The sequence below is a fragment of the Hippopotamus amphibius genome, chromosome 3, assembly GCF_030028045.1.
Source record: "Hippopotamus amphibius kiboko isolate mHipAmp2 chromosome 3, mHipAmp2.hap2, whole genome shotgun sequence".
Taxonomy (NCBI): domain Eukaryota; kingdom Metazoa; phylum Chordata; class Mammalia; order Artiodactyla; family Hippopotamidae; genus Hippopotamus; species Hippopotamus amphibius.
Window position 1 is genome coordinate 98,887,211 of NC_080188.1, and position 20,873 is coordinate 98,908,083.

At 65.0% G+C, this 20,873-nt stretch overlaps 3 protein-coding genes and 1 non-coding gene across 9 annotated transcripts; 2 read left to right on the forward strand and 2 right to left on the reverse strand.

Moving 5' to 3' along the window:
- Nucleotides 1-1,346: 1,346 nt before the first annotated feature.
- On the reverse strand, nucleotides 1,347-9,223 carry SLC25A22 (solute carrier family 25 member 22). Of its 3 annotated transcripts, none has more exons than XM_057729189.1 (10): nucleotides 9,154-9,223; nucleotides 5,911-6,074; nucleotides 5,686-5,811; nucleotides 5,437-5,492; nucleotides 4,627-4,717; nucleotides 3,634-3,752; nucleotides 3,350-3,524; nucleotides 3,109-3,263; nucleotides 2,941-3,016; nucleotides 1,347-2,870 (listed from the first exon to the last, which is right to left on the reverse strand). In XM_057729189.1, the coding sequence occupies exons 2-10, from the start codon at nucleotides 5,928-5,930 to the stop codon at nucleotides 2,720-2,722; spliced, it is 969 nt and encodes a 322-aa protein (XP_057585172.1). In that variant the 5' UTR covers nucleotides 5,931-6,074; nucleotides 9,154-9,223; the 3' UTR covers nucleotides 1,347-2,719. The 3 variants fall into 3 exon arrangements, with proteins under 3 accessions (XP_057585172.1, XP_057585174.1, XP_057585171.1); XM_057729191.1 differs by having other exon boundaries at nucleotides 5,911-6,069; nucleotides 9,154-9,215; XM_057729188.1 differs by lacking the exon at nucleotides 9,154-9,223 and adding an exon at nucleotides 7,132-7,281 and having other exon boundaries at nucleotides 5,911-6,069.
- On the reverse strand, nucleotides 6,205-15,422 carry PIDD1 (p53-induced death domain protein 1). 3 transcript variants are annotated; one of them, XM_057729186.1, is made up of 16 exons: nucleotides 15,155-15,422; nucleotides 14,290-14,669; nucleotides 13,436-13,849; nucleotides 12,886-13,095; nucleotides 12,746-12,800; nucleotides 12,372-12,573; nucleotides 12,168-12,293; nucleotides 11,894-12,073; nucleotides 11,666-11,813; nucleotides 11,185-11,552; nucleotides 10,968-11,091; nucleotides 10,772-10,890; nucleotides 10,583-10,696; nucleotides 10,273-10,472; nucleotides 9,976-10,105; nucleotides 6,205-6,448 (listed from the first exon to the last, which is right to left on the reverse strand). In XM_057729186.1, the coding sequence occupies exons 2-16, from the start codon at nucleotides 14,591-14,593 to the stop codon at nucleotides 6,365-6,367; spliced, it is 2,778 nt and encodes a 925-aa protein (XP_057585169.1). In that variant the 5' UTR covers nucleotides 14,594-14,669; nucleotides 15,155-15,422; the 3' UTR covers nucleotides 6,205-6,364. The 3 variants fall into 3 exon arrangements, with proteins under 3 accessions (XP_057585169.1, XP_057585170.1, XP_057585168.1); XM_057729187.1 differs by lacking the exon at nucleotides 6,205-6,448 and having other exon boundaries at nucleotides 9,702-10,105; nucleotides 11,185-11,335; nucleotides 11,417-11,552; XM_057729185.1 differs by lacking the exon at nucleotides 6,205-6,448 and having other exon boundaries at nucleotides 9,702-10,105.
- A 2,102-nt stretch (nucleotides 15,423-17,524) lies between these two features.
- On the forward strand, nucleotides 17,525-19,383 carry RPLP2 (ribosomal protein lateral stalk subunit P2). 2 transcript variants are annotated; one of them, XM_057729744.1, is made up of 5 exons: nucleotides 17,525-17,668; nucleotides 17,855-17,978; nucleotides 18,512-18,560; nucleotides 19,090-19,188; nucleotides 19,270-19,383. In XM_057729744.1, exons 2-5 carry the CDS (start codon nucleotides 17,856-17,858, stop codon nucleotides 19,344-19,346), a joined length of 348 nt encoding a protein of 115 aa, XP_057585727.1. In that variant the 5' UTR covers nucleotides 17,525-17,668; nucleotide 17,855; the 3' UTR covers nucleotides 19,347-19,383. The 2 variants fall into 2 exon arrangements, with proteins under 2 accessions (XP_057585727.1, XP_057585728.1); XM_057729745.1 differs by having other exon boundaries at nucleotides 19,273-19,383.
- Nucleotides 18,591-18,725, forward strand: LOC130850626 (small nucleolar RNA SNORA52). The gene has a single exon (XR_009052986.1). It is a non-coding gene; the product is annotated as a small nucleolar RNA SNORA52 (small nucleolar RNA).
- Nucleotides 19,384-20,873: the final 1,490 nt, after the last annotated feature.

Sequence of the window (20,873 nt, forward strand, 5' to 3'; positions counted from 1 at the left end):
GGGGGCAGTGACGGGTCTGTGCCTCCTGGCCAGCTGTCTACTCCCCCCAGGCCTGGCACCCACCCCCAAGACCAGCCTTGCCTGCTCCAGCTTAAGAGTGGGGAGTCCTTCCTGACCCTGAGGCCGTGCCTGCCTCTGGGGCAGAAGGAATCCCCAGTGTGAGCCTGGGGTGGGCAGGCACCTGTCATCAGCCTCTGCGTCCCCAAATCTGGGCCAGGTGGAGGACAGAGGCTCTGGGCTTCAGGGAAGGCCTGGCCCATATCCTCAATGTCTGGCGGAGGGCTGGGGGACTGGGGGCCTCGCCACTCTGGACCCGAGTCTTCCCTCCCTGAAGACCTGGCCACCTGCTGTCTGCGCTCCTCCGGGAGGCTGAGAAACCCCCACCTCTGCCTGCAGGGAGAGGAAGCCTGCGTGGGGGGCAGCAGGCCCCGGTCCCCACCCTGGCAATGCACATTAACCACAGTGAAGGTCGCCTGAAGGTCACGGCGTGATGGGGGTGTCCCGATGAGAGGCCCAGCTGCTGCCCCACTTCCCAGGGAACCCCAGTAGCCCCTCACCCCTCCTATTCTGGAGGGGCACCCAGCTGCTGCTCATCAGGTTTGCAAAGGGCAGGGGGTCCACTCTCTACCTCCCCCAGACCCTTAGTTATTCGGGGCTCATGCTGACGTCACCCGGTTGCCCCTCCCCCTCCAGGCCGCTGAGCCTAAGAGAGCAAAGGACCCGGAGCGGCGCCGCTGACCTTTATAGCGGAGAACAGCTGCTTCTTCCCGCGGGGCCCAGCGCCCCCACCCTGCCCCAGGCCCTGGGCCGCGAAGTCCCCGCCGCCTTACGCTGCTGCTCCCGGCGCTCCCACCTCGGCGCAGCGCCCTCGCTGCGGGACCACGGCTGGCGGCGGGCTGCGGCTGCAGATGCAAGGGCTGGGAATTTCCCACAGTGCACTGCTCCCAGCGCAGGGAGGGGGGCGGGGACCGCATCAGGGCTGGCTCCGCCCATCTGCTCTTGGCCTCCACAGCGCCCCTAGCTGGCTGCGACTTCTGGGGCCCCCACACCCAGCTCTGCTTTGGATCCCAAGGGCAGCTTAGGGTCAGGGAGGTGGGAGACTGAGGCTGGCTTTCCTGCACCCCCATCCCAGACTTCGAGGCAGTCAGGGGGCCATTCTGCCCAGGACCCCCTCCAGCCAAAGTGCCCGTCAGTGGGTGGGCAGACGAACCCAGGACTGCAGGGCAAGGGGAGCCAGTTACCAGATGAAGGGGATGCCCTTCCCCTCCTCACCCCTAACAGAGTCTTGGAGAACAGACATCTACTTAGAATATTTATTTATCTTCTTACATGACAAGACACAAAAAGTTACAACTTCTTAAAACTCTTCAAAAGAAAAAAAATATAATTCTGTAAGCAGCAGCAGCAGCTTCCAAGGTACAGATGTGACGGGAGAGAGCAGCTCCCCAGGAACAACCGTGAACTGGGGGGCCCAGGCCTGAGCCCCAGGTAGTGTCACTGGGAAGGGGCCTCCAGGGAGGGGGCCCCGGGGTAGGGGGGACACAGCACCGGCACATCAGATCAATTACCAACACGATCACGGGGCTGGGGGCAGGGCAGGGCAGGGCAAGCCTGCCTCAGTTCACAACATCAACGTGGGGGCTGGAAGGGCAGAGCTTTACTAAGTGTGGTCCAGGGCCTTCTGCAGAGGCCCAGAGAGCAGGTGGGCCCTGGGAAGATGGAGCTCCTGGTACCCCTGCAAGAGGAGCACATGCTCCCAGGCTCCATACTGGTCCTCACGCCCACCCTCCCCGAGGGCCCATCCTGGACCCAGGGGGTGGTCTCAGAAGAGGGGTCTACTAAAGGTGCAGCAGGAGGGGCCAGGCCAGAGAGGAAGTTCTGGACGGGGTCAGTGGGGCGTCTGGGGCACACACACACACATACACACATGCACTCACACACACATGGCCTGGCCACGTGGGGAAGCGCAGCAGCCCCTCACAGCCCCATCCCTGAGGGGCCAGGCTGGTGAGGGCTGCTACTAGCTGCTCCCCACCACATTTGCATATGTGCACACACGTCACACACTCTGGGTCCCAGCCTGGGGTGGGGGCTGAGGGGCCCACCAGGAGGGAGACTGGGTCCCACAGTGGGGGCGGGGGACCTGTCCTGGGAATCAGAACTCAGGGTAACCCCCAGCCTAGGATTCCTGGCTCAACGTGGGGGCAGGACAGCCCAGTCCTCCCACAAGGCCGGCCAAGGCGAGAACAGCAGCAGGTGAGGCTGGACGGACAGATGGAGGGATGGACAGAGTCGCTTGTGCTCGGCAAGTTAATAATAAATAGGTTTGTGCAGGCTCCCCTTTGTGGACTAGGGGCCAAGCCTCGGGGACGGGAGCTGGTAGACTGGAGGGGAGGGTCCAGGTTGTCCAGCCCAGGCCTGGGGACCCCCAGTCCAGAGACCAGCTCTGTCCCTGGGGGTGTTGAGACTGGGGCAAAAGTGGGCAGCGCTGGCTCCAGGAATGTAGAGATTTCTGCATTTTCTACATAAATAAGACATTGATCCCAGTGGTCGTGCAGGCAGGACCCCACCAGGCCCGTGTGTGTACTCCGTGTGGACCCTGCACCCCTTCCTCTCCCCACCCCCACCCGTCCACGTGGGAAGAGACTCTCTCGCGCGTCCTGGGGGTCAGCCTGGCTCTGGCCCCGCTTGTCTGGAGGGTGTGGGGCCGCTGCTGGGCTCAAGGCTGGACGCGCGGCAGCCCCAGCAGAGTCTCGGCGATGCCCAGGAAGTAGACCACCTGAGCGATGCCAAAGAGTGGGGCGATGACCAGGGCACGGCAGTATGCGCCCTTCAGGAAGGCCGAGGGGCCCTCGTTCCGCAAGATCTTCCTGTGGGGAGAGGGCGGTCAGAGCCGCGGAGCCGGAGCACCCCCACCCATCCCCTTGGGGCTTCGCCCACCTGGCACAGTCCAGGAACCCCGAGTAGGTGTCCTCGTTGATGCCGCGCTGGAGTGACTGGAGCCGGGTCTTCACCACTGCGGGGGGCGTGCAGGTCAGCGCAAGGGCCCTCACCCCCGACCCCACCCCTCGGCCCACCCCCAACTGGGGCCCACACCTAGGCACTGACCGTCACAGGGGTTGACAGCCACGGCGGCCGCACTCCCGGCCACACAGCCAGCCAGGAAGGACACGTAGAAAGGAGACTTCTCCCCCGATGCTGGCCGGCCCAGCTGGTTCAGGTTGGCAAAGAGGGGGAAGTAGACGATGGAGAAGGGGACGTCCCTATGGGGGGCGGGGAGTCAGCGGTGACTGGCTGGTGGGGGGACGGGTGGGCCGGCGGGCCTACCCCCACCCTCCCTGCCCCGCACCTGAGCAGTGTGGCCCCCAGGCCCTTGTAGAGGCCGGCGATGCCACGGCTCCGCAGCAGGTCGCGGGTCAGCTGAGTGGCTGTGGGCCGAGGGGTGGCTGGAGCCTCCACCGAGGGCTGGGCACCCCCCTGGCCCGAGAGCTGGGCCTGGGCAGACAGGATCTTTCTCTGGGCGGCTGGGGAGACATGGGATGGCCTGCTGGTCTCCCTCCCGGCTCAAGGTGGGGATGGGGATGGGGTCCGGCTGGCGCCCACCTCGGCATCCTCCCTGCCCCCTGCCCTCACCGATGCGGCCCGCATCCTGGAGCTGAATCTTGAGCATCTCCATGGGGGTGGTCACGATCACCTGGCAGGTGCCGGCCCCGCAGCCCGCCAGCATCTCCTTAAACAGGGTCAACTTCTGCCTGCGGTAAAGAGGGTGCGGCTGCAAGGAAGAGTCAGAGGCCCCAGCCACCTGGGGAGTCGCCCACTGGGCCCGGGCACAAAGGGGGATGGGAGCAGTGGAGGCAGAGGCAGGTCTGTGGGGGTGCAGACCCTCCAGCCTCAGACACCTCTCCAGGCTCTCCAGCAACAGGCATTGAGCCCAAGAGACAGATGGCTCCTGGCAGGGCCAGGGAAGGGCCAAGGGGCTTGTTGAGCAAAGAGTAATGGAGTGGGAGGGGTTCAAGTGCTCCAAGGGACTACTGCCCTTTCGGCCCCACTCTCAGGTGATAGGCAAAGCTGGTCCGTGCCTCCCAAATCCCAACCTACAAGGGGCAGCAGGCAGTGGCTGGGGGCCAAGGACCCCTGGGGCCAGAGCACCACTGACTCAGCATCAACGGAGGAGGAAGAGGAGGAGGCTGGGGATGGTGGGGAGAGGAGGAGGAGGAGGAGGATGGGGATGGGGGGGAGGAGAAGGAAGAGGATGGGGAAGGAAGAGGATGGGGATGGGGGAGGAGGAGGATGGGGATGGGGGTAGGAGGAGGATGGGAATGGGGGAGGAGGAGGAGGAGGATAGGGAGGAGTAGGAGGAAGAGGATGGGGATGGGAGGAGGGGGATGGGGTGGGGGGAGGAAAAGGAGGCAGAGGAGAAGGAGGATGGAGATGGGGGATGGAGGAGTAGGGGGCTAGGGATGGAGGAGAAGGAGGGAATGGAGGAGGGGATGGGGATGGAGGAGGAGGAGAAAGCCCTGCAAGGTCAGGGTGAGGGACCCCCAGGAGGAGAGCCTTTGTCCTTTGAATGGAGGCACAGACCCCTCCCCCTCACAACCTTGGCCTCCAGCAGCCAGCCAAGCTCACCCATCCTTAGAGAGCTGATATCGGAAGAAGTCATTAGCTGCCAGCTTGATGGCCTTCTCGGGGGTGACGAGGGTCAGGTTCACGGCAGCTCCTGTGTGGCACACGGGGAAGCACAGATAGGTCAGTGGCCCGGGATGGGGAGCCTCTCCACCAGCACTTCTCTCCCAGTTGGCACCCCGCCCCCCTGTCACTCCTGGGCCTCATCCTCCTGCCCTCTCACCCACATTTGTGCCTGGCGGGGGTGGGGACCAGCGGGGACAGGGCAGTGCCTCCTCCTCCAGGCACTCTGCTTAGCCTCTCCACACAACCCTCCCAGGCCAGCAGGTGGGCCTCGCTGGGGAACACCTCCCCTTGGTACAGAGGTGCTCGAATGGGGGGCTCTGGGTAAGGATGGGTCCGGCCTGGTGCGGGTTGGAGTCAGGGAGGCAGTGGTGAGGACTTAGGGCTGCACAGCATCTGAGCAAATCCAGGCTTGGAGATGTCTCCTAAGCGGCTTTGCAGTCATGCCCCACCCCCCACCCCGCCCCGGGTCCCGCCTGTCCCAGAAAGCAGGAGGGGAGGCTGTGGCCACTGTGGTAGAGACAGTGTCCTGCCATTCCCCACAGAGCCTACCCCGTCCCCCCAGCACCCAGGGACCAGCTGAAGACCCCCAGTGCAGGTGCAGCCAGCCCCAGCAGGACACATCCATACTCCCACATCAGGCCCAGGCACGCTGCCCTGCCTTCCCACCTGCCTCCCCGACGCTACAAGAGGACCCCTCTGGGGCTGCAGGAGGGTGTGACCCAGCCCCGCCCCCATCCCCAGCCTCACCGCGGTACATCCCGAAGTAGCCCTCTGAGCGGATGGTCTTGATGAGGCAGTCAGACCTGCAGCCCAGGGGGCAGGAGCAAGCAGGGGATCAGCCTGGAGTCCAACAGCGACCCAGCCCTGACCCATGTAGGAGCTCCCCCAGGCCTGCCCCGCCTCAGTTTCCCCTTGGGTTTAACAGGGTGGGGGGGTGCACAGTCAGAAGTCCACCCCCCACTCCGCCCTGTCCCCGCCCCCGCCCCGCAGGCTCACATGCTGGTGTACATGCGCTGGCCGTTCTGCTGGTTCTGCAGCCTCGTCTTGGCCAGGTCGATGGGGAACACGCAGGTGACCCCGATCAGCCCAGCGATGCCACCATTGATGAGCTTGGCTGGCAGGCTGTGTGGGCAGAGTGGGGTCAGGAGGCCGCTTCCTCCTCTGCCACAGGTCAGCAGGGAGGGGAGGGCAGGGGGGGTTGAAGCTGCGCCGGGCTCTGACCTGATCTGCTTCTCAGCCATTTAACTCGGGAGCACCAGGTAGGAGCCGCAGAGGTGGATGCCAGGCAGCGAAGGTGGTGCCGGAGGAGGGGGGGGTGGCGACAGGGGCGCGGGGGAGGGGCGGTCCTCTACTTTCAGGGGAATGTGAATACCCGCACTTCTGTCCTAGGAGAAAGCGGGGACTGGAATCAGCGGGGATGGGCAGACCGACGGCTCAGAGGCACACCGGAGGAACAAGCTGCCCCTCCAACCTCCCTCCCGGGTCTCCCGCAGGGGCAATGAGCCCCCCTCCCGCCCCCACCCAGGCTGGGGCCTTCCACACGTCCTGGGCGCACACTGTGCAGCGAGGCACCGCCACCTGGCCCCATCCCTGGGCCACCCGGCTTCCCCTCAAGGCCCCCCACCAGCAGCGTCCTCCCAGCTGGCCTCGCTCACGCTCACGTGCACGGAGCCCATTAAAGGGCCAGGCGCCTCCGGGCAGGCAGCAGCAGGGGATGGAGCCAACGTGCCCATCCAGGCACCTTCATCCCTGGACGGGGCTGTGACAACCCCCATTCTTGAGCAGAGGCAGTGGGCACCGGCCCTCTTCAGGATGGGGGTGAGAGGACCCCAGGACCCCACTGGGGCTCAGCTCACAGCCGCCCAGGTAGATGCTGCCAGCTCAGGTGCAGCCCCCACGCCCCACGGCAACTCCATGCTAGACCCCCAGACCATCCGCTCCCCTTGGAGAAGCACCAACTCAGCCACAGCCAACCCTGTGCCCACCCTCCCAAGAATTTCACCCCAGACTCACTCACACACACACACACACACACACACACACACACACACACAGAGGAACCCAGCGACCAGGACCTCTAGGAGCGAGATGGCTGACCTCCTGAGGCTCCCTGTGGCTGGCCCCCCATCTCCTCCAGGGGTGCAGGGACAAGAGGTCCCTCTCTCTAGGGGCAGGGTGGGGGGCCAGGGCCAGCCTCAGGGGCCTCCTATGGAAGACACAGCCAGAAAAACTGGGCTGTGGGGGGCCTTCCCCCCCAGCCCCCTCAGAGTCCAGCTGTCACTGGCTCACACCTGAAGCACTGCCACCCAGGGTCACACGGCTGGCTTACACCTGCCATCCCTCCGAGAACTGGTGACCTTCACCACCGCTTTCCTGGGCCAGGCTCCCCACCCACCCCCCACCTCCTCACCAGCCCCGCCGCCCCCGCCACCGGCCGCTCACCCCAAGGTGCACACAACCGGCTCCTCCTCGGCTTCTCCAAGACTACAGCCCTGCGGGCTGGAGGAGGAGACCCAGCGGCGAGGGCGGTGCCGGCTGCCGGGATTGGCTGCGGGGTGGGGCGGGCCTGGGGGGGGCGACTTTCTCTTTCACTTTGGGCGGGAGGAGGCTCCCTGCCGCTGTGGGAGAAGGGATGAGAAGGGGGTGTGACAGCTTCTGGGAGACAGGGACTGGCCTCAGAACCCCCCTCAGCAGTGGGGGGCAGTGGGTCTGACTCAGGCTGACCCGGCCAAGCCACGCAACAGGTTCACAGGGACCCAAGCCCCTGGACACCATGCCCCCATCTGCCACACGAGTTTCGTCTGCAGGCTGGAACTGTCTAGGGCCCTGGGACTCCAAGGATAGTGCTCTCTCTGTGCTTAGGCACGGGGAATCTGCTGCCATGGGGTGGAGATGGGTCTGTGCCCACTTGTGTCTGTGGGACTCGTGTGTCTTTTGGGAAAAGGTGCATTTCAGGGAAAAATCACGCTGGACAAGAGGAAGACATGTTTGCTGGAAAGGCCAGGGAGGGGGTGGCTGGGTCTCAGAGGTCACTGGCCTGTTCCCCTGGCAGGTTCAGAGGGCATGGGGACTGGCACTCCCAGAGCCCTCTGCCCTGCCGAACTGCCCCTCACCCCACTCACCCAGGGCCTCAGTGCTGGGACCTGCTTCTCTGTCCCAGCCTGCAGAGAAGAGTCTGACCTCTGCACTTCAACCTGACCCTTTCTACCCACCCCCACCCACCCCACCCTCCAGGTGTAGACGGGCAACAGCTGTCCCAGACCCTTGAGGGCAAGGTCCACATCCTGCCCTCTGGGGACTGACTGCGCCCTGCCTCCTTGGGCATCACAAGAGCCCACCTCCCGTCTGGGGTAAGGGAAATTTGGGTGATGGGGGTCGCGGAAGCCAGACAGACGATCCAAGGTGGGGAGGGCAGCAACTGTCCCAGGAAGAGAGGCAGGCCTGGAAGACAGACAGCCCTGGGGTCCCGCATCACACTCTGCTGGCTAGAATGGGGAAGATGGTTGCAGAAATGAGATTGGGGGGGGGGCTCTGCCGGGGAGGACTCGCAAGGGGTCCTCTGGACGCTGAACCCTCCTTTTTCTGTCTTCATTCTGTGGTTCCCACCCCTGCTCTGGAAACAGCTTGGAGGGCCCTCCCCTTGTGCCCCCATGTTGCCATAGAAACCTGGCAGCCCCAGACAGGCCTGAGGCCCCAGGGCTGTCATCCCCCCCCCACCCCGTCCCCCTTCCGGCTCCCCACAGCCTGGTAAACTGGGCTGCAGGCAAGGCTGTGGTCAGCGTAGCTCACAGAGACCACCCACAGGACAGTGCTGCTGCTTCCAGGGCCCCCCGCCCCGAGGTAAAATCTCCCACAAATGAAGACACTGAGCTCCCCCACCCCTCAAAAGGCAATGGGAGTGAGGCTCAGAGTCTGGGATTGGCCATTTTCTCCCCATTCAATCTCCCCCAGCCCCTTTCCCCCGGGGGAAGCGCTTTCTGTCCAGGCAGCTGGAGGGGCGCCAACCCGGCGACAAAGGAGGCGCAGGGTGGGAGTTCAAGGCTCCGCTTGGAGGCCGTCTCAACTCCCCATGCCGCTGATGGGGATCCAGACGGAGCCCGGACGGCCACGCTGTCCCCCGCCAGGCGATGGCGACTCCAGCCACGCACGTGTCCACGTATGTTCCGCAGCGCCCCACGTGGGTGCCCCCCACGGCCCGCCTTCTGTTCCTTGGACACCGGCCCCCGTCTCCCACCCCGCGGGGACACGTGTGCGCGAGGAGCGCGCCCGGCACCGCCCGGGGCCGAGCACGGCCTCCCACACTCGGGCGGCAGCGGGTCGGAGCATCCGCCGGCACGGGCCCCGCAGGAGCCTCCTCGTCCGGGCAGATGTCACCTCCCACCGCCGCCGTGGCGCCCCTCGCCCCCGCAGCCGGGCTGCACACGGGTGGGCGCCGCGGCAGGGATCCACCCCGCGGGCACTCACCGCGCGCTCCGCCGCCGCCGCTCTCGCCTCCCCGCCGCGCCGCGCGCCCGGCTGCACCTAAGCGCGGGGGCGCGTCCGCTCGGCGCCGCGCGCGCTCCGCCCCGGCCCTAGGCCAGCTCGCGGCCTCAGGCTCCCCCTCCCGGCCGCCGCGGCCACTGCGCCCGGCGGGCCACAGCCCAGCGCCAGCCCGCATCCAGGCCCCCAAGGGTCTTCCTTGGGTGTCCCGCCTCGCGCCCGTGCGTGGGCCGGGGACCAGGGGCTACTCCCATCGGGCCAGCAGGTGGCGGGGTGCACCGGGACGAGGTGACCTAGGGGAGGAGCGGTGCCAGGTGCGGACTGAACTAGCCAAGCACCCGCCCCTCTGAGCGAAAGGCAGACAGCAATCCCGCACACCGGCGACTCTGTATCAGCAGCCGTTACTTTGTAGCTTGGGTTCCCCTCCCTCCCGGAGACCAGCACCAAGACAAGGCGCTGGGCGGGCCCCCTCGCAACAGAGGCCAGGCCTCTGATCCTACCACCCCCTGCCTTCCAGCTGCCTCTCCACCGAACAAATAAACAGCTCTGAGATGGCAGCCAGGACAGTGCATGTTTGTTTCACGGGGGTCACCCACCCCATACCCGGGAAGGTTTGAAGGTGGGAGCCTCTAACCATTGGCCAGGGGATGTCAGGGACCAGCCCAAAGTCGGTGGGTTCTAGGCCTGAGCAGACTCTGGCGACTGTGATGCTGAAGGGCCAGGGGCGGCAAGGTCCCCGGGGGCCAGGCTTGTGCGCTGGATGCCCTCCTGGTACTTGCGGCAGCCAAGCTCCAGCACAGCCCGTACCTCTTCGGCCACGTCCCGGCGGTCGCTCTGCTCCAGGGCCTGCACGAGGAGCCCCACGGCCCCTGGCTGCCCGGCCTGGCGCTCAGCCCAGGAGAAGAGCATGTGGCAAGTCTGCCCATCCAGGTCGTCCCTGGGGGGATGGGAATAGTGGGGGAGGGGCCCAGCCTAGGACCACCCGCCACACCCAGGGTCTTGCTCCCCTCCCTTTCCTGCCTGTTCCGCCCCTCCCCTGGACAGAACTACAGCAGCTTCCAGCAGGGAGGCCAGCAGTGGGAGGGAGGGCTCAAAAGAACTCACCGGAATGCATGCCGGATTCGCTGCAGCTCGCGATAGGGCAAGCCCAGGTGCAGGGCCACAGTCGGCCAGTCAGGGCCCAGGCGCCTGGCCACGTTCAGCAGGTTGCTCTGTGTCAGGAAGCCAGTCTCGGCGTCGCCCAGGTTCAGAGGTGCCAGGGAGAGGCCGGCCCCCTGCCCTGGGCCCTCAGATCCCCGCAGTCTCTGTGGGGAGGATGCCGCGGAGGCAGTGAGCCCTGGCCTTGCCCCGGGCTTCACCCCGTGCCCCTGGCCGCCCCCTGCCCCTCCACACACACTCCCCCACCAGGCCGCACCGGCAGCTTGATGGGCAGCGTGGCCATCCACAGGGTGGCTGCAGCCCTCTTCTGCCGGGCAGCCTCCGCCTCCTCCGGCACCTCCTCTGGTACCTCTCCCCGGTAGAAGGACACCTGGGGTGGAGGAGGCGGGCTTCAGTCCTCTGGCCTTGGCCCAGGCAGTCTGGGGGCCCTACCCCGTTGGCGTACCTGGCCCCTCACGTCCTGAGCCCGCCGGTCCAGGGTGGTAGTCACGTACACCTCCTTCAGGTTTTTCAGGTGTGAGTAGAAGACGAAGCACACCCTACCCTCCACGCAGTCTGGACGGTCTGAGGGCGGGGGATGGGGTCAGCAGGGACCGCGGGGGTAGACCCCAGGGTCCGTTCTCTGGGCGCGGGGGGCATACCGGCATCCACGTCAATCCCCCTCTCAAAGGCAGCGAAGAATTTCTCGCCCTCAAACATCTCCACGGTGTCCGAGGGCTCAGGGCCACGGTACCGCTCCAGCAGCCGCCGCAGGGTGGCATCCACCTGGGGGGGACCCACTGGCTGGGAGCCCAATGCCCTGCTCCCCCAGCCCCGGCCCCCACCCTGGCCTCCCAGAACTCTGTCCCCCATCCCCACCTTGTTGCGGGGCAGGCACTGCAGCAGGACCTGCTCGGGGTCCCGGCGCCTCTGCAGCGCGATGAGGTTGACGCGGTGCAGCCGCAGCCGCTCCCAGGCCTTCCGTGCCAGGCCCCCCACGCAGGTCTTGGTGGTGTACCAAAGCCAGTACCTGGGAAGGCTGGGGGTGAGGGGCTGGCGCAGACAGGAGTGGGGGAGAGGGGACCGAGGAAGCGCAGGGAGGGGCACTGACCAAGAGAAGCGTGTGACCTGGAAGCGAGCGTACAGGTGGGTGAGCTCCAGCACCACCTGTGCTGTGATGTCATCCCAGGTGGCCGCGGGGGGGGCCCGGTACAGCAGGCGCAGGCGGGAGCGGTCCAGGCTCAGGCCTGTGGGTGGCAGGGGAGCCACAGGCTGAGGCCTCCATAGCTGGGGCCCCTTCTGAGCACTGCCCCCCAACCCCATGGCCACAAGTGCAGGAGGCCACATGGCCGCCTCTCACCTGTGATGCCAGGAGGCAGGGGCAGCTGCACGGTGACCGGACGAAGGAAGCTTGTGGGGCCGCTCTGGGAGAGGCAGAGCAGGGGGCTGGTGGCCGCCCCGGGCTCCCCCAGCAGGGCCGGCAGTTCCCTGCTGCCCACGTGCACCACCTGGAGCAGACAGGCCACCTAAGCGGTCTCCTCTGTGCCCAGGCACTGCCCACCACCCGCGGCAGCTACCCTGCCTGTACCTGCATGCAGACGTGACGAGGCTCCACGGTGGCCCCAGGGGGGAATGTGACCTTGACCCCAGGATGTCCTGAGGAGCACAGCAATGACCCCTCTGGTGGCACCAAGCAGGTATCAGACACAGGGCGTGAAACCACGAGGAACCAGGAGAAGTGAGGCACCTGGCAGTGAGCCCAGAGCCGCTGGGCGTGGGGGGCGGGGCAGAGGGACAAGGTCAGGGGCAGCTGGGCCAGGGCAGAGCTGCTCCCTTCCCAGACGGGCCTGGACAGGCCTCACCTTGGGCGCTTCTTTCTCCAGGTGGGTCTCCAGGTCATTCCAGCTGTTGTCACTCAGGGTCCTGACCACCACCTCACGGCAACGCCGGGCCCGTGGGGGCACAAAAAGCAGCCACAGGCCCACCTCCTGCCAGGCAAGGGTGGTGTGAGCACCAGGGCCATGCCCAGGCCCTCCTCACCTGCCCCTGCCCCTCCCCGACCGTGCCTGCTGGAAGGCCACCCCGTGGGGCTGCAGCTCCAGGACGCCACTGAGCAGAGAGTCATGGGGACCCAGGGGGACGAGGCGGGGCTCCGGCAGCCACAGTCGGTAGCGGATGGTAACAGGGGTAGCAGTAGCCCCTGCAGGGAACTGCAGGCGGACACCGCAGGCCAGCGTCACGGAGCAGCCTTGGGGGGTCACGGCGAAGCTGAGGGATGACAGGGTGGGCATCAGGTCAGACACAACAAGGTCCCATGTGTCTAAGTCTGGCACCCCGGACAACTCTAGGAGACTCCCAAAGCACAGGCACGGTGTACAGCATGGACAGGGTGACAGGTGGACAGGCGCTTCTCCAGCCCGGCCCCTCCCCCACACCATACCTGTCGAAATCTGAAGTCAGCAACAGTCTGGGCATTTCTGGGACCACAGGTGTCCCTGCGGAAGGACAGATGGTCTTTAGGGTGGTGATGACACCTGCGTCCTGGCTGTGGTCTGCCCCCGTCCCCACTAGTGAGCCTACCTGGGAGACTGTGGGGGTCAGGCGGAGGCCCACCCAGGGGGTTTCCTTGAAGGCGCACAAACGGGGCGTCTAGTAGCTCAGGGGGCACGTCTCGGAGCTGGTTGTCCCTCAGGTCGAGCCGGACAAGCAGCGGGAGGTGGGCCAGGCCAGCGGGCACCGAAGCAAGGAGGTTGCTGTGCAGAACGAGGAGCCGCAGGGACCGCAGCCCCGCTGTGGGGGGTGCCAGCTTAGGGCCAGCAGAGGACCGCACAGGACCACCCCGGCCCCGGAGCGCCAGGCCAGGCCGCTCACACGGGCGCCTGCTGGGGAAACCCTTTCAGCCTCCTCCTTGTGGCTGGACTGGAGAGCTCGGGCAGGCCTGCGCGGGGAGCCTTGACGGCCAGGGAAGCGGGGCAAGCAAGGGCTGCCGAGGCAAGCGGAGGCTCAAGGTAGGCCAGCCCGTGTGCGCAGGGCCCGTGGAGGAGAGATGGCCACGGGAGAGGGCAGGCCAGGCAGGGGCCAACAGGCACTCCCCATCAGGCCCAAGGAGAAGAAAGAAGCTGCGACTCACCAAAGGAGGCGGGGAGGCTCTGCAGGCGGTTGGAGGCCAAGTTGAGCTCAGCCAGGCTGCTCAGGCCTCCGATCTCAGGGGGCAGGGCGTCCAGCAGGTTCTCAGAGAGATCAAGGCGCTGCAGGGTGGACAGGGACCCCAGTGCTGTGGGCAGCGTCTGCAGGCGGTTGTGGGTGACAGCGAGGAAGGTGAGGGCAGGGAGGGCCCCCAGGGCCTTGGGCAGCTCCGAGAGGCAGTTATGAGACAGCAGAAGGGCGCCCAGGCCACACATCCGTGGGACACAGGCCGGCAACGTCTCTAGGCTGTTGAAGCTCAGGTCCAGGTGGGCCAGGTGGGCCAGGCCACTCAGGCTGGCGGGCAGCGTGGTGAGGGAGCCCCGGAGACAGGCACCCAGGGCGTCCCGATGTTGCCCACCTGGGGTGGAGGAAAGGTAGATGTGGCCCTCAGAGCCAGAGTCCCAGGTCCCAGGTCAGCCCTGCCAGCTGGGGAAATAGGTGCACGGAAACACAGACCTCCACCCTAGCCCCGCCAACACAGCGGCAGGCAGACACAGATACTGGAGAGTTACCAGTAAATGAAGGAGGCAGGGACAGACAATGCAGGCTCATCTCAACTGACAGCCATCACCCATGACCCACCCCAGGAAAAATACCCACACCGGGGTCTGCTGGAGACCCCCCTGGGCAGCTGTCGGGTCCAGGAGCCCGGGCTCAGTCAGCTTCCTCTTGGGATTGGGTAGAGCTGGGCAGAGAACAGTGATGGGGCTGGGACTGGTGTTCACCTTTCAGGACCAAGGAGCAGAGGCAGGAGCTAGAGGTGAGGCTGGGACAGAGCTGGGGTCAGGCGGGGCTCACCTTTGAGGACCAGGGAGCGCAGGCGAGGCAGGTTCCTGGGAAGCTGGCCCAGGGTGGCCTCCAGCAGCCAAGGGTCCTCGTGGCCACTCAGCTGCAGGAACTCCACCTCCTGCAGCTGAGGGACCTGCCGCGCACACAGGTGCAGCAGGCGGTGGCAGCCCCTGGGGTGCAGGTCCAGGCTCAGCCGGTTCCCAGCCGGGAGAGGAGGCGCCCCCCGCCCTGCATCCGCAGCATCTGCAGCATCTCTTGCAGCATCTTCTACAGCCGCTGTCTTGAGCTCCAACCCCTCTGCTGCCGCTGCCATCGCCCACCAGCTGTCCTCGGGGGCCAGACATGTCCCAGCTCGCCAGGCAGGCCTGCTCAGGCACGGCCCAAGGAGGCTGCAGAGTCCAGGGGGGAGGAGTGGGTAAGAGGGAGCTGGGCATCCTCCAAGCCAGAGGAAGAGGGAATCTGGCTGGGGGGAGCCCCTGAGCCAGGCCAGCGCCCAAAGCCTAGGCTGGACAGATCGTTACTGAAATGGGGCCTGGAACTAGGAATGCACGGTGCTGGGAAGGCAGCAGGCAGGGAGACCTCTGTGCTTGAGGGAGGGGGGGAAAAGTGAGGCTTCACGTCCCAAATCTGGAAACTTAACAAGGGACTCCTATAGATGTCAGGTCCTATCCCCACCCCCCACCCCCCACCCCCGCCGCCAGCCCCACCTCCAACTTTCCGGCTCTCATCCACCACGTGGGGGAGGTGGCCCCGGCAAGGGCCGGGGTGATTGTGCCCGCGTATGCCAGAGCAGTGAGTGTCAGGGGGTTCCTGAGGATTGGACCCCACCTCCCGGTCCCTGGAGGAGGGCTCTCCCGCCACTTCCAGCTCGCACCTCGGTCCGCGGCGTACGTAGGTCGGTGCACCGCGCAGTCGCGGCCCCCACCGCTCCGGGCGGGTCCGGGCCGAAAGAGCGTGCCCTCCCCCCGCCGCCGTCCTCCCGGCGCGCCCGCGGCCCGCGCGTCACCTGCGCTCCCGGCGGCGCGTTTCGGGGTCCCGCCGCGTCGGAAGCTCTCCTCGCGCCCGGCGAGGGTCCGCAGGCCGGGGACTCAGGGTCCCTCCGGCCCGCCCTCTGCCGGTCGCCGCCCGGCTGCACTCAGCTTCCTGTCGGCCCGCGTGCGCCTGTGCGGTCCAGCCTTCCCGCGTTCTCGGGCCCTGGTCCCGCTCTGCGCTGAGGCTGTGCGTTCCTGGCCCCGTGTTACAATGAGCTAGTGCGATCTCCGGCTGCAGGGGGTATTGGGCGCTGATTGCAGCTGCTGCCCCACACCCACCTCCTGCCAGAGCACAGCTCTGAGAATGTCCCCAGCCAGCCCCAAAGGCCTCCTCTCATGCCCTGCAGAGCCGGGGCCCCAGCTCCAATGACCCCACTGTATGGGTGACCACCGTGGGTCACATGCCCCCAGCATTGGGCTTCCCTACATGTTGTTTCCTTCTATCTTTTCTGGATCTCACAAGGGAGGAAAAGGAGGTTCCAAGAGATGAGATGTTGCCCAGGTCCACTAGCTGGGTGGCACCAGAGCCAAGGACCTCACACCAGGTCTGTCTGACTCTCAAGAGAGCCTTCCCCACCTGTGTTTCCCCGCCCTGCAAAGTCAGTGGCTGTAAATGGACACATGAACACGTCTGCTCCTGCCTGTTCTGCCCCAGATGACACCGATGTGCACCCTTTCCTCCACCCGCCTCAACTACTGCCATCCCTCCCACCCAGATGGGCAGTTCCCACCAGGCCTCCATTCTTCCCAGCTCCTATCCCCCCTTCAGTTTCCACATAGCTGCGGGAAGATTTATTTTTTTTAAAGACAATCACAGGAACATTATCCAGCCTTAAAAAAGAATGAAATCCTGATACCTGCTACAGTGTGGATGAACCTTGAGAGCATTACACTAAATGAAATAAGCCAGACACAGGACAAATACTGTATGATTCCGCTTATGTAAGGTCCCCAGAGCAGTCGAATACATAGAAACGGAAAGTAACACGGTGGGGGCCAGGGGCTGGGGAGTCAGTGTTTCATGGGGACGGAGTTCAGTTTGAGAAGAGAAAAAGTTCTGAGATAGATGATGGTGACGATTGCACAGCGATGGGGATGTACCCAATATTTATTTTACCATTAAAAAATAAAAACAATCACAACACGCCCGCTTCCTGTGTGACGACAATGAAGTCCCATCCTTGCTGGATGGTGTGCTTCGTTGAGCAAGAAAACCGTTCTGTGAGCGACCTCCTCCTCTGCAGGATGGGGGTGCCGCGCGGCCTGCGTCGCCACGCGGGTGCTCCCTTGCCGTCGGAGCTCGCGTGGGCGGGCTGCTGCCTCTGAACCCATCTCCGGCCACCTCAGCAGGGCCTCGACATCTGAGCCCTGAGGAGTGATGCTCGCCCCGGATCCTCGCAGGACCAGCTCCTCCTCATCCCCGAGCCGCGCGTGTCGGCGTCACCGCCCTTTCCCTCGGGGCTTCTCTCCGCCCGGGACTGCCGCGCTTATTTCCTCCGCGTGTCCGCGCACTGGAACCGAAGTTCCGTCCCCCCTCAGAACTGACGCCAGCCTGCAGCACGGCCCCTGACACGGAGGGTAAGCGAGCGGTGCGCGTTGGGTCCGCGTGGACGCGGAGATCTGTTCCGAGCCCACAAGGCCACGGCGGGGGCGGCTCACGCGGACGCGGGCACTCTCGGCTCCGCTCCTCCGGGCGGCGGTGACAGAGCCTCCCAGCTTCGCCGGGGGCCCCGCCACGACGACTCGTCCACCCCACTGGGTTTGGCCGGACCGCGGAGCCGCGTTCCTGCGACTGCGAACGCCCTGAGAGCCGGCGAAGCGGCAGGCCGGACCAGTGCACTAGCGCCCCGACCGCTTGCGGCCCGCGCAGCAGCGGCGCACCGCGCTTCCGGTAGCCGTGCACCATGGGAATTCTAGTTGGCCAGCCGCTCCCTCGGAGAGGCGTCCCGGGCGTGGAGGCCGCGCTGCAAGTCGGGAGTTGTAGGCGCCGCGCGGCATTCTGGGGCACTGAAGGGAGAAACGCTGCACTTCGAACTCGCGCCTCGCTTTGCCCCGCTTCCCCCAGGGATCTTGGGGGGCGCTCACCCCACTACATACAAGAAGGCGGCCCCGGAACTGCCTTAGGCCTCTGCGGAGTCGGTTGCGGGCCAAGACGGGATAATGGCGTCTCCCGCGTCCTCATTGGCTAGGCCTGCGTGACGTCACCAGGAGGCGCCCTCCAGGGCCGCTGCGCGCAGGTCCCGGAGGCTTCTGGGTCGCGAGTTACCCCCGCCCCCCGCGCGAGAGCTTTCTTTTCTGTCTCTGACGCAGCCGAGGTCGCACGCGCGAGGCTTCTCCGCTGCCGCTGCCGCTGCCGAGTTAGTGGGGCGGGCAGGCCGGGAGGCGACCCGGGGCCGGGAGCGCCGCGGAGGGCGGGCGGGCGGGGCGGGGCGCGGTCCGGGCCTCGGCGGGGTCCCCGGGCCGAGCCACGCGCCGCCGCGCACGGGCCGGGGTGGGGGCGGGAGGCCTCCCGGTAACGCCGCCGCCCTCTTCTCGCGCCGCAGGATGCGTTACGTCGCCTCCTACTTGCTGGCCGCCCTTGGGGGCAATTCCTCCCCCAGCGCCAAGGACATCAGGAAGATCCTGGACAGCGTGGGCATCGAGGCGGACGACGACCGGCTCAACAAGGTAGCCGCCTCGCTGGGGCGCGAGGCCCCCGGCCGGCTCTGCTCCGCACCCGGGGGCTCTTTTTCTGCGCGGCCCGGGGTTTCCCTTTGGGAAAGTGTAGGTTCCCGCGGGTTTGGGGGAGGCCTGCGCCAGCCCACGTGGTTTTGGGGTCGCCCTGCTGTACCGGTACAGCCCGAAAGAAGAGAAAGGGGGTGGGGGGGGTCCGAGTCGTGGTTAGCGTGGCTCAGCAGAAACACAAGTCACGTGAATTGGAGATTCCCTAGTAACGTGAGTTGTTTTTTTTTTTAATGAAAGGGGTGAAGCTCAGATTAACTCTAGTCTATGTCGTCCAGCTCAGTGACAGTGTTACTTTGACACGTATGACACGTATTGACTGTAAAGTGAGGTATTTTCCATGTTTTGTCAGCAGTAAGTTTCAGCACCAGTTTATACACGCAGGGTGTTCCAGTCGCCCTGTTCTGAGGGGGTGGTAGCCGCTGTGCTGGGGCGGAGGTGCCATGGGGCTTCTGGTAACCGCTGCTCACCTGCTCTAGGTCATCAGTGAGCTGAACGGGAAGAACATCGAGGACGTCATTGCTCAGGGTGAGGTTGTGTTCTGGGCTTTGGTTTTCAGGGTCCATCCTAATCCCTGCTGGTCAGCCTGTGACCTGCCAGGTTTCGCTTGTGGACCAGAGCACCCCAGAAGCCTTACCCTGAGTTGTGAGCAGGGTTTCGGTGCGCTCACGCCGCGGGTGCTTCTGGACACCACCCCTTCTTGGGGTGCTAGGGCTGATCCCAGGTCCCTGCCCTTGTTTGGAAGTGGAGCTCTTGGGGAGCTTTTCCTTTCCCTGAGTCCGTGACGGGGCGAAGGTAGCTCAGCAGACAGTTTTGTGAGCTGGCTGCTGGACACTGGAGCAGTGACTTTTCCTGGCTGCTGTTAACATGTGTGTCCAGCCCTGCTGGAGGGATTCTTAGAAGCCAGTGTCTGGGAATGACAACAGAGCCTCCTGACTGGGAGAACAAGAGTCTGTGACATGGACCCTGATAATGTAGAGCTGAGGGTTCTTTACTCTTGGGTAACGTTCAGGCCGGGTTTCTCTTCTGCTCTCACCCCCCCCTTTCTCGTCTGTAGGTATCAACAAGCTGGCCAGCGTGCCTGCCGGTGGGGCTGTGGCCGTCTCTGCCGCCCAGGGATCTGCAGCTCCCGCTGCAGGTTCTGCCCCAGCCGCAGGTGAGTGGGGCTCAGGCAGGGGTCTCTGCTGGGAGTGTGGCCTCTACTGGGGGCCTTGCTGACTGTGCTCTCTTCCCACAGTAGAGGAGAAGAAGGAAGAGAAGAAAGAGGAGTCTGAGGAGTCAGATGACGACATGGGGTTTGGCTTGTTTGATTAAAGGCTCCCTTTCTTGCAAATAAAACCTTTTTTATGAATTTCTTGAGCTGCCTGTGAGCCTTTTGTGGGAGTGTGGTCTCTGCATCTAGACTCATCCTGGGACAAACTAGGGCACTTGCTCAGTGAGGTGGAGTGGGTTGCCTGAAGAGCCAGGCGTGGAGTGCCTGGGATGGGGGGACACTTTTGTGGGTCCTGAGTGTGGCCAAGCTTTGAGTCCCCTTGGCCGTGGTCCTGGCTTCTAGGGACTGCCAGGGCCTTCCTAGGGAATGAGACCTTTGGAGGGACACCCAGGAAAACTTCAAAAGCAGGGGTGGGTGGTCTGCTCTGTGAGGCGGTTTCGGCCAGTTGAGGCCATCAGTTACCATGAGACTGGGAGCGTCTTCAGTTATGCACAGGACGAGCTGTGGGCGTGTGGTCCCTGGGTTTCTCTGAAGGGGTCAGGGATCTGGTTCTTGTTCACGTCAGTGCCTGGGCTCCACGTTATCCTGAGCAACTTGCACTTGGCTCCTCTGAGCCTCAGTGTCCCCAACTGTGTGGCGGCCAACACCTTTTCGAGGTGGCTTGTGGGCAGCAATGTTGGGCTCCATGCTGTGTCCTTTTGTGGTAGGCCTGCCCTGCGCCTTCTGCCAGGCTCTGGCCTGGAATATAGGGCAGTGGGGAGAGGCCTCCCTCTGCCCACCCAGGCACCGTCCTGGCGCTGTAGCTCTAGGGAGTCCCCAGCAGATGCTCTGCTTTGCTTCTGTGGGTGGATGATTCTGGGAGTGAGGAGTGCAGCAAGTGACATTTTGGGGGGGTTACCCTCCCTCAGGAAGAGCCCCAGAGCAGGGGTGTTCATGGCTGGAGGGGAAAGAGTAATACCCCTTTTGCTACCCAGAGGTGTGGGGGGTACTAGGACAGGGCCTGGTGCAAGGGGGTGTGGGACCCAGGGGAGGGGGGAATAAGGACCACAGCTGGGGTCCTAGCAGAGTGGGCTGCAAGAGGGAAGGATGAGGGGTGGGGTTATGGGACCCATGGTCCAAGCTAGGGTAGAGAGGGAATGGACCCAGGGTCCAAGGACAGAGCTCACAATCCCAGCCTTGGGCCCTGAAGAGAAGGGCCCTGTGGGCCAGAGGATACTGTGGGAGTGGGGTTGTGACACCCGCCTGGCGGTCATCAGACACCAAGCGTTCTCGTCTGTGCTGACTGGGGTAGGGGGGCAGGTCCACTCCCACCCCCAGCCAGGATTCCAGGAAGGACCGCCCTGTTCCTGGCTCCAAAGCTCCTGGTCCCAGGGGCCTGGTGGGAGGGATATGTACCCAAAACAAGTCATCCAGGGTGTGGAAATGGGGCAGAGGTCTCCCCGCACTGGGGCAGCCAGCGCCTTCCTCCAAGGCCCCACAGTTCCTTGGAGACAGGAAGGGCCTGAACTCTGGCCTCTCCTTGGAGCAGGTTGCGGGGACGGCCTGCTTAGGATCCTAGCTCAGCTCACACCATCCAGATCCTCCTTGGCGGTCACCCTGGTGAACCCCTGAACTTTGCAGGCTGGCCT

Coding starts and splice junctions, on each gene's coding strand:
- SLC25A22 (XM_057729189.1), bottom strand. CDS start 5,930: ATGGCTGAGAAGCAGATCAG. Junction 5,812..5,910: donor ATGGCTGAGAAGCAGATCAG/GTCAGAGCCCGG, acceptor CTGCCCACACAG/CCTGCCAGCCAAGCTCATCA. Junction 3,264..3,349: donor CTGGGGGCCACACTGCTCAG/GTGCGGGGCAGG, acceptor CGCCCCCCATAG/GGACGTCCCCTTCTCCATCG.
- PIDD1 (XM_057729185.1), bottom strand. CDS start 14,593: ATGGCAGCGGCAGCAGAGGGGTTGGAGCTCAAGACAGCGGCTGTAGAA. Junction 12,574..12,745: donor CTGACTTCAGATTTCGACAG/GTATGGTGTGGG, acceptor GTCATCCCTCAG/CTTCGCCGTGACCCCCCAAG. Junction 12,294..12,371: donor ACGGGGTGGCCTTCCAGCAG/GCACGGTCGGGG, acceptor CTTGCCTGGCAG/GAGGTGGGCCTGTGGCTGCT.
- RPLP2 (XM_057729744.1), top strand. CDS start 17,856: ATGCGTTACGTCGCCTCCTACTTGCTGGCCGCCCTTGGGGGCAATTCC. Junction 17,979..18,511: donor ACGACGACCGGCTCAACAAG/GTAGCCGCCTCG, acceptor CACCTGCTCTAG/GTCATCAGTGAGCTGAACGG. Junction 19,189..19,269: donor AGGTTCTGCCCCAGCCGCAG/GTGAGTGGGGCT, acceptor CTCTTCCCACAG/TAGAGGAGAAGAAGGAAGAG.